At 41.0% G+C, this 9,958-nt stretch overlaps 1 protein-coding gene and 1 pseudogene across 1 annotated transcript in view; both read right to left on the bottom strand.

Moving 5' to 3' along the window:
- Nucleotides 1-2,151: 2,151 nt before the first annotated feature.
- The window catches only part of LOC102853466 (tubulin--tyrosine ligase-like), a gene marked incomplete at its 3' end in the record, with an annotated part of 19,694 nt that continues 11,887 nt past the window's right edge, over nucleotides 2,152-9,958 (bottom strand). Inside the window, exons 3-4 of the mRNA XM_006902768.1 lie at nucleotides 8,706-8,938; nucleotides 2,152-2,287 (exon numbers count right to left, since the gene is read on the bottom strand). Coding sequence (XP_006902830.1) covers nucleotides 2,152-2,287; nucleotides 8,706-8,938 — 369 coding nt within the window. The remainder of the gene's footprint in view (nucleotides 2,288-8,705; nucleotides 8,939-9,958) is intronic.
- Nucleotides 5,129-7,505, bottom strand: LOC102849348 (annotated as a pseudogene).

The following is a 9,958-nucleotide window of genomic DNA, read 5'->3' as shown; positions in this document are numbered from 1 at the left end:
CTCATAGTGACTCTATGAACAAAAGACTTAATGCCTTTCTATAACTATAGTAATTTCTCCAAATTGATAGAATTTCCAGAGGCATGTGGTTTAAAAAGTGGATGCCAAAAAAAAAGGAAAAGAAAATTTAAAAATTTTAAAAAAATCCCCAAACTGGATGCCACTCCTGTTTCCAAACCTGTTTTAAAACTGGGAGCTCCACAAAACCCTGTCTACATTGGGAAACCATTCAGGTATTTGATACCCCAATGGCACAAGGTTCAGCAACTCAGGTTACTTCATACTGCACATTGACAAAGAGTGATGTACAAAGTGGAAGAGTGTTCCTCCAGATATAACAGTACTAGTTTCATATAGCAGTGGTTAAGTGTCATGAAGTCGAATATGACTGAGAGTAAGTCTTGCACAAAAGACTTAAACTCTGTTCTATAACCACCATAATTTCTATACAGAAATCTATTCTATAACTACCATAATTTCTATACAGATATCTGTTCTAAACTACCATAATTTCTATACAGAAATCTGTTCTAAACTACCATAATTTCTATACAGAAATCTGTTCTATAACTACCATAATTTCTATACATTTATAGAATTTAGAGAGTTTGTAGAGTTTCCAGAGCCATCTATGGTATTATATACCATATGGTATAGTGTAATGTATGGAATTATTATATATATGGTATAGGGTAATTTTTATTAGACTGAGTTTGATAGAACTTAGTTAAAATCATTTTCTTAATTATATTAACTGGTTTTCAGTGTTTCTGGGTTAGTTTACTTAAAGGCAAGTAAAGGAAGAGAGAGTGGAAAGACATAGTAAAGAATATATAATTGGACTTTCAAGGTACTTGGATTATTAGAGTATAGGGATTGGGTAATACTGGATGTAGAAGAAGTATACTTTTACTGATAGATTTTAAGTTTTGGATTAATTTTTATTTATTATTTGGCTTTTGGGCTGGTAAGATGAGAGTATTATAAGGAGATGGTATACTTATATAATGGAATTCTACATAAAACACTACAATATGGGGGACTCAGAGATCATTATGCTAAGTGAAATATTCTAGTTACATAAGAACAAATGCTACATAGTATCACTATAATAAAGCAGTTCTGACATGGGAGTTTGGGAGAAGAACAGGACAAGAGTGGATAGACAATGACTACTGCACTGGAACAGATAAGGAAAGAACTGTTTAAAAGGAATGCATTATTAGGTCCTACATGTAGGAATAACAGCTCAGAATAAGAGATCATAAAGATGAGAAGAATCTAGAGTTTCATATCAAGGTTTCCTATTTTGAGATAAACTTGGACAAAATAAGGGACTTGTTGTATCCAAGACTAACAAACTTGACTGTTCATGAAGCTAGTAACAGAGTCCCATATGTAAAGGGCTGATACACACACACACACACACACACACACAGAGATTTCTTCTAACATACTTTGGGCATGATATATATAGATATAAATATAGAGATAGAGATATATAGATATATATGTTTTCTAGAAAAAATATTGAATAGACACAGAAAAATCAGATGCAGATGCTCAATTTTATCTAGTGGTACTCAATTTTCTTAACATTAAACATAATCCATAACTTTATTAAGGAGCCCCGGTGGCATACTGTATAATACACTGAGCTGCTATCCAATAGGTCTATGGTTCAAATCTACACTGAGCTGCTATCCAATAGGTCTATGGTTCAAATCCACAAGCCATTCCATGAGAGAAAGATGGGTAGTATCCTCCCAAGAGGATTTACAGCCTTGGAAACCTTAGAGTCACTATGAACTAGAATGAGCTTAATGACAGTGAGTCTGGTTTTTGGGTTTTCAGGTATATTCCTCACCATACACTACAGGGAGTTCTGGTGGCCTAGTAGTAAGAAGTTACACTGCAATCTCAAAGGTGCATGGTTCAACACACCAGCTGCTCTGAGGGAGAAGAATGGGAAATCTCCTGTGTGATTTACCGCCTTTGAAAATCCATTGGAGGGTCAGCTTTGGATCACTTCCAACTTGATAGTACACAACAACATCACATTATCACTTTTTAAAAAATATATTTTTTTAAAAAACCATATCACTTTTCCAGATTCATTTAAAACAAGAGCTGCAGGCATTGATACATTACCGAATGTCAAACTTGCGATGACCTGGCTCAAGAAGCAGGGGGTGCTCAAGATATTTCTGGATGACGTGCACTTGGCCCTGGTTGTCTATGAAATCCAGAAGCTCTGTAGCCTCCGAGGAGATGAGGATGCCTTCACCTAACAGAGCAAAAGCAAAACAGAAACTGGTCCAGTTCAACCAAAAGGAAAGTTATCTGTAAGGCCAGGAAGGAAACGACATGAGAAACATCCTCAGGGAACTTTTATTGGCATGTTCACTCTAGGATGTTACTTTAAAGACTGACGTGTACCCGCAGAAAGCCATGTATTTTCATTACTTCCTCTGCATCTGAGGGCCGGACAGTGAATAAGGACTAAAGAAGAATCGAAGCATTTGAGTTGTGGTGTTGGAGAGGAGTACTGAATACCTCATAATGTGCCAAAAGAAATATGTCTTGGAAAGTGCAACCAGGGTTCTCCTTGGAGGCAAGGATGTTTCACCAGAAACTTCCTCTCACATACTTTGGGCATGTTGTCAGGGGGGGCCAGTCCACAGAAAAAGCCTTTGGACTGGGAAAGGAGGAGGGTCCATTAAAGAGGGGAAGACTCAACAAGATGGATTGTATCAATGGGCCTGAGAGTATCAGGGATGGTGAGGGTGGAGCAGGGTAGGGCAGCTGCTCTGTGAGAGAAAGATGAGGCAAGCAGCTTCCTTAAAAATGCTGAAGCCCTTCCTCAAAAAGTTTCAAACAGAGATACCATTTGACCCAGCAATTCAAATATACCCCAAAGAGACCATAACTGCCACCCAAGCAGATACATGCACACCCATGTTTATCATGGCTTTGTTCACAATAGCAAAGAGCTGGAAACAACCCAAGTGCCCATCAACAAACGAATGGATAGAGAAGCTGTGGTATATTCACACAATGAAATAATGTGCAGCACTGAAAACAAGGAACTTATGAAATATTATGCAAAATGGATGACCCTGGAGGACATTATGCTGAGTGAAATATCTTAGTCACAAAAGGACAAATATTACAATAGGACCACTGCTGTAAAATGGGACTGACATCAGGGTTGAGGGAACACAGTAAAGAAGGGGAGGAATGACGTTTAATGCATTGAAACAGATGAGGGAGAGATCTGTTTAAAAGGGATATATGAATGGTTATTCTTGTCATTACAGAAATCCAGAGTGCAGGCTGCATAGTGGATGGACTTGGGAGGGGAGGGACTATAACAATGAAAGAATTTTTTGGGAGGTGAGGGGACTGTAACAATGAAAGAATTTTCCTTTCTTTTCAAGGAGAAGAGTAATTTGGGGGGAGGGGGTGGGTAGGGAGAAAAGTGCAACAATGAATGACTGGAAACCCTAAGTCTCTGTAAACTTGTATTAAAATTAATTTAAAAAATACTGTAAAAAATGCTGAAGCCCTTTGCTGCGGTCACTGTGTCAATCTATTTTACTGAGGATCTTCCTCTCCTTTGCTGATTTATCATCTTTCTAAGCATGCTGTCCCTTTCAGTGCATTTCTTTAAAAAAATATTGAAGATATATGGGAACCCCTAATTGTAAAATGACTCTTTAACATTTATTTTGCAAGTTTTGGATAACTATCAGAGTACTTTTCCACGTGTTTAATTGTTTTTTCACTAGTTAAGGCTTGAGAAATTGTGAAGGGATTTTGGGATCTTTAAGGTACCTCGAGGTCATAATTTTCTTTTGTTCTTTGTTCCTATCTCCACTTTTAGCTTATCCAGAAATAGATGTACCACTAGACTTCTTCCTGACTAAACTGTTGATCTATCAAGGCATGAAATCATACTGTCTTATTCATTGCTGAACTTTTAAAGTATTATTTCTTTTGCTCACTCATTCAACACATAGATCAACTGTTGCTGGGCATTGGGCACTGAGCACACATGTGACATGTGCCTTTTTAGAATCCCTGCCTGTTATATACAGACTCCAGGGCAGAGCCATGAGCAGACAGGGTCTGTAATGCTTCAGGTGAGAAGTGAAGTGGCTGAAATAAGAGATGGTGTCAGCCGTTGCTAGATTCCAGACATACCTTTTTGTTGTTTGTCTGGGGATTTTCAATATATTTTTTAAATTGTGTTTTTAACAAAATTTTCAGATAAGTTGGATTTTTCATTCATTCATTGCTGCACATTTTCGTCTCTATCTCCCCAGTTTGCTTTTTTAACAACAAAAAAATTCATTCATTGTTGCATAATTTTCTCCCTCCCTGTTTGTTGGGGTTTTTTTATAACTAGAGGCAGCTTTATTAAATAATCTTTACATACAATAGTTAAAGTCCAGTTTAGAAAACATCTGTAATGGTTTTCCTGCTCTGATGAATACACAAGCTTGTAACAGCAATGATAATAAAATGTACTTAGTCAATGCTAAGTCTTTGATAGATGACAAACTCCCTCAGTCCACACTCAAAGTTAAATAGAAAGAACAAGGCTGTTTCAGACTCATTTCCACTGTCTAATAAATTCTTTCCTCTTAAAAGCAGGATAATCGTGGCCATAGTTCAGTGGTAATTAATTTTACAAAACACAATGGATAAAAAAAATTAAAAAAAAAAGAAAAAAGAAAAAAAAACACAATGGATGGGGATGATTGTATGAAACACAATGAAGGATAGTGTGAAACAATGTCTACAAACCTTGTAAGCAAACCAATAGAAAATAAAAATACAAAAAAAATCTTTCTTCTTTCTTGTGAGAAAAACTCTAATTTGGAGACTGCGGCTCTTACTCTCAAGAGGAGAACAATCTTGTCCCTTCCACCTCTCAGTGACGGCAGCTGCCTCCTGGTTCTGCACTCACTGATGGTGAACAGAACCTCATGGCAGCACAGCATTCTTGATGAACAGTGAAAACCCAAGGGTGAAACTATGAATTCCTCTCCTTGCCCCGCTGGCGCTGCCCACCTTTCCACTGCCAACCACACCAGCTGGCAAGGGGAAAACCCCTTGCCTCTCAGGCCCCTTTTCTCTCTCTTCTCTGGCTGAGTGGACCCCTTCCCCTTGCCCCCGCTCTTCGCTGGCCTCTTTCCTCTTGCCCCTCTGGCTTATTTTCTCCTTTTGGTCCTCCTCTCTTATCTGCTATTGGTAGCCCTTGACACATCCAGTTGAGGCTTTCTGCTGTTCATGACTTGCAGCAGCTCCAAATGACTCATTTTTCTCAGCTGCAAAATGCCCACAAATGGGCTGAAACTTCCTTTTCTTGCCAGAGCCCCAGGGAGCCTTTTCCTTGGGCACCTGTCCCTGGAAATGTCCTACAGAAGCGGTGGAGACCTTGGCCACCTGCATGGCCTGGCCCAGCTCTTTGCTCTCATGCCCTGTGTGAGCTGAATGCCAGCTGCGCCAGGCAGCTGCAGCTTGGGCCAGTTTCTGCAGCAGGTTCAGCTTGTTTTTGGCCACTCACTCCTCTTTAGCCTGAACTTGCTTGGTGAACTGGTCCTCCATGGGGTCAGCACTGCCTGCACCTCCATCAGCCACTTTTGCTGTCATCACAGGCACTTTGGTAACCTCACTGGTGCCACCACTGACAGCTCACCTCGTCCCACACCAGACTGGTCGCCTTCTCGGGTCCGATGCCTTTGAGGTGTGCGAACTGCTGCCAGCGTGTAAGTGGCCGCAGCCGGGGCACCAGGTTCTCCTGTGGCAGGTTCCTCCAAGCGCTCTGCGGACAGATGCCACAGCTGCTCAACGGGCAGCTGCTATGTTGTCTCACATGGTCTTCTGTAGCTCAGTCTCCAGTGCGTGTCCTGTGCACCAACCCGTTGGGGATTTGGTAGGAAGCCAGCAAGTTGCTGAGACCAAACTCCCAGCTCCAGTTCTACACGCTCTGTGATGCATGAAGCTTTTCTGCCTCTCCTGCTCCACCTTTGCAAGCAGCCCCTCCACGCTTTGGCTCTCCAGGGCTCCAGTTCCACTCACTAGCCTGGAGGCAGCAGCTCAACTTCTCAGCCAGAGCTGGCTACAGCTTGGCAGTGCAACCACATGGAGATTCCAGATAGATCTTGAAGGCAGAGCAAACTAGGAAGCATGTAGTAAATTCTAAGCATCCATTAACAAGTCATCCCATTCATTCATCCTATTAGTTCCACTTTGCAGTCCTCAAACAAAATGACTCCAGTCCACTGATCTCAATTTTTAATGCTAACTATCTTTGCATTTTATTTCTCTTTTGTCCTTCCCTGCACTGGCTGTCACTCTCTCATTGGAGGACACTGAGGGGCTCTGGAACATCCAGGGACTGTCCGGGCGGGATCTCTGCTGTGCCCTGACCTCCTCCAGTCTAGGGCTTTCACTGCAGTCATGACCCCCTTATGTAAAGGCCATCCTTACAGCAAACCCAAGTCTTCAGTATGAGGGCTCTGGAATAGGGGGTTGTGCTTGAGGAAGCATCAGTCTAGAAATGTAATGATGGATTGCGTCAGGGAAAATAGGCTTAAAAAGACCTCTTTAAAATACTAAAAAAGCAAGATGTTAGTATGAAGACTAAAGTGCACCTTGATCTCTGCAATTGCCTCCTATGAATAAGAAAGCTGGACAATGGAAAAAGACAACAGAAGAATCAATGCACCAGAGCAAAGGCACTGGCAGTGATCTGACCACAGGCTGCAAGAGAACTAACTGGTTGGTCTTAGAAGAAATGCAAGCAGAATGTTCTGTACAAACAAGGATGCAAACTTCCCTCATGCTTCTCTGAACATGGGAAGTCAAAACCTTGCTGCTTGTCATGTTTGGTAAACAAAGGGTCACTGAACATGAGGGAAAGCTTCAATGATATGGCTTGACAACTTCTATAGCAAGGGGCTCAAACATGTCAAATATTTTATAGGTGAGGCAGGACTGGTTAAAGTTTTGATCTGTTATACGTAAAGGTGCTGAGTTGGAGCCAATTCGCCTGCAACTAATGACATTAACATTTTCTTTTTAAAAATATCACATTTAATATGGAACCCAGCTAGGAGGCAGCACTTGAGAAGGGACCACAAAAGGGGAACAAGAAGTAGATGAGGTGCCTAAATTGGGACAAGAGTCCAAATCACCTACTTTCAGTAGCCTGGTTGATCCTGTCTTCTGTTTGGTAGACACGAAGGAGAATCCACTGAACCAATGATAGAAATGAGTCCCACTGGCTAGGTTGTTTCTCAGGCAAGAAAAGAAATCATTTCAAAGTCATTTGAAACAGTATGCTATACAGTACTCATGAAGACACAGAGACTGTTCGTGTGGTACGCTGTTGTTGCATGCCTTCCAGTGAGAACTAACCATACCTGATGCTCTAGCATCAGCTCTTGAATCAGGGTTTTCAGAGGTAAACTGCATGGGGGCAAACTGTCCATCTTCCACCCATGGAGCAGCTGGTGTTGTGTTCCAACTGTGTTCCTTTGGTATTGCAGCACAGCTTCTTACCACCAGTTCCCAGAGTTCCTTATATGATTCTAAGGTGTGACATTAAGAACTTTCTGTATTTTTTTAGACCTAAATCAATTATTATAAACCTTATCCCATTTATTACTCACACATTTACTGGATGCCTACATCAGGTAGACATGTAATGACTGGTGCATTTGGTGTTGGTTTCATGCGAAGGTGGGATGCAGAGAACACAGTAGTATTTGTGTCGATGTGGAGCTTAAAGGTTAATAGAAGAGACAGACAAACAAACATGAAATACAGCTCTAGGAGGGGTTAATACAAGAAGAGAAAACACAGCAATATAAAAGGCCAGAAAGCAATGGACACTGAGGTGAGCTGAGCTTAGAAAGTAATCTCTGACAAGGCCGCATGCGTGCTGATGGAAATAGAAAATAACTCATGAGAGCATTCAAGTATAGACAGGGTTAGGATATTAGAGAGGCAGGCCAACCAGCGGCTCCACAGGCAGAGCAAAGCCAGGAACAGAAGGAAGGAAGCTCGGGCATGTGAGCAGAGGTTGCAGGCCACTATCAGGAATCTGGAATGTGTTCTAATTGCACTGAAAAGCCAGCTGGTAAGCGGTGAGAAACATGATCATGATGTAACAACAGGACAGAGAGGAGAAGCACTGTAAGGGACACCAGAGAGGAAGCACTGTGGGCACAGAGAATGGCGAAAATCCCACTGCCTGCTAATATAGAATGTGTTCTGGAGGCATAGCGATCGTGGCTTGCAGCAGGAAAAGAACAGTTAAAGATCAGTTCTCGGGTCTGAGGTTCAGTCATGGGTGAACAGTAGAATCATTTACTGAACAAAAGACTGAAAGAGGAGCAGGCCAGGGTAAGTCTGGTTGGGAAAGAAGTCAACACTGAACACGTTCAGTTTGAAATGCCTTGAAGAGACATCAACAATGTTGGATCTGATGCTCAGGAGGAAAGATCTAGACAGGAGACATACATTCATACATTACTGGGAGACAGATGACTGTGTCATCTTACATGCTCTCTATCCTTGATGCTTCAGATTAGAATGAGGTCATTCATCTAAAGATATCATTAAGATCTAACATGTGATTTGAGCAAAGAATGAGGGCATGAGGGAAGGGAACAGCAATGCCAACTCACCTTTGGCGCCAGCTGATGACTTTGCAATCCAAATGTTGCCTTCTCCACTCTCTTTCCTTCTGTTGTATGAAGCCAGGAAGAATTCTCTTTCATCTGTCCTTGAGTTACTGACTGGAGGGGAGATTCCATTCTGGGCTGGAGCAACTGGAGTCTTGGTATTCGTTGGATATATCACATAGGACTCAGGGAACCACATGCAGGATTCAGATAGTTCTGGGCTTGTCTTAATTAGCCTGGCAAATAACAGGGGATCAATCTCCACTTGGTGCAATCTGTCAGGAAAGTGTTCTGTTCAAAAAAAGACAGTGACTTCCCCTGGAGCTCCGTAAGAAGGCAGCAGCCAGTCCATCCTGAGCTGTTCTTGGCTTAGTCCCCCTCTTTCTTAGCTCTTGGCTCCCCTGAGGGAATTTCTAATGTCTTACTGGGCAGCACATATTTATGAGGTGCAACCTTAAAGACACCTCCCAGTTAAGCCAAAAGCAGGCACCATAATGCCCCAAACTAGTGCTTCTCAAAATTCATCTCTAAGGAAACCTGAAGTAATCCTGAAGAGCTCTTCAATATGTTACATCTAAGCCAGATCCATCCTAAAATCCAAAATGGAAAATGGAAGAAAATAATTGGCTAAATAACAAAGACTCTATTTTGGCCTCAATTCAAATAGCTATTAAGGTATTAGACTCATAGACTGAATTTAGTTCTTCATTCCTTCTTTTAACATAGCTTTAGTAATACAATAAAGAATAAATAAAATATCTTTAGAAAATAAAGTGACAAAATTAAGAAATAAGGGATAAACAATGTATACTGCATAGAAACAGATGAGGGAGAGAACTGTTTAAAAGGGATATATGATTAGATAATATTGTTATGACAGGAATCCAGAACAAAAGTAGTATAGTGGAATGGGGGGGAGGGTAGGGATTGAATAACAATGAAAGAGTTTTTCTTTTACTTTTCAAAAAGAATAGCAAATTGTGGGGAGGGGTAGGCAGGGAGAAAAGTACAACAGTGAATGAATGGAAATCCAAAGACTCTGTAAGCTTTCATAAAAATAAAATTTCAGCTTCCAAATGTGTGATCTTTTCTCCTTTATTCTCTTGTTATTAATTTCTAATTTTGTGGCATTGTGATCTGAGAAGATACTTTGTATAATTTCTATGTTTTTGAATTTGTTGATGCTTGCCTTATGACCTAGAATGTGGTCTATTCTGGAGAATGTACCATGCACATTGGAAAAGAAGGTGTATTGT

This window comes from Elephantulus edwardii, unplaced genomic scaffold, assembly GCF_000299155.1.
Source record: "Elephantulus edwardii isolate Elephantulus edwardi_28Jun2011 unplaced genomic scaffold, EleEdw1.0 scaffold00447, whole genome shotgun sequence".
Lineage (NCBI taxonomy): Eukaryota > Metazoa > Chordata > Mammalia > Macroscelidea > Macroscelididae > Elephantulus > Elephantulus edwardii.
Note: the sequence above shows the minus strand (reverse complement) of the source record. Positions and strands in the feature narration are given on the sequence as shown.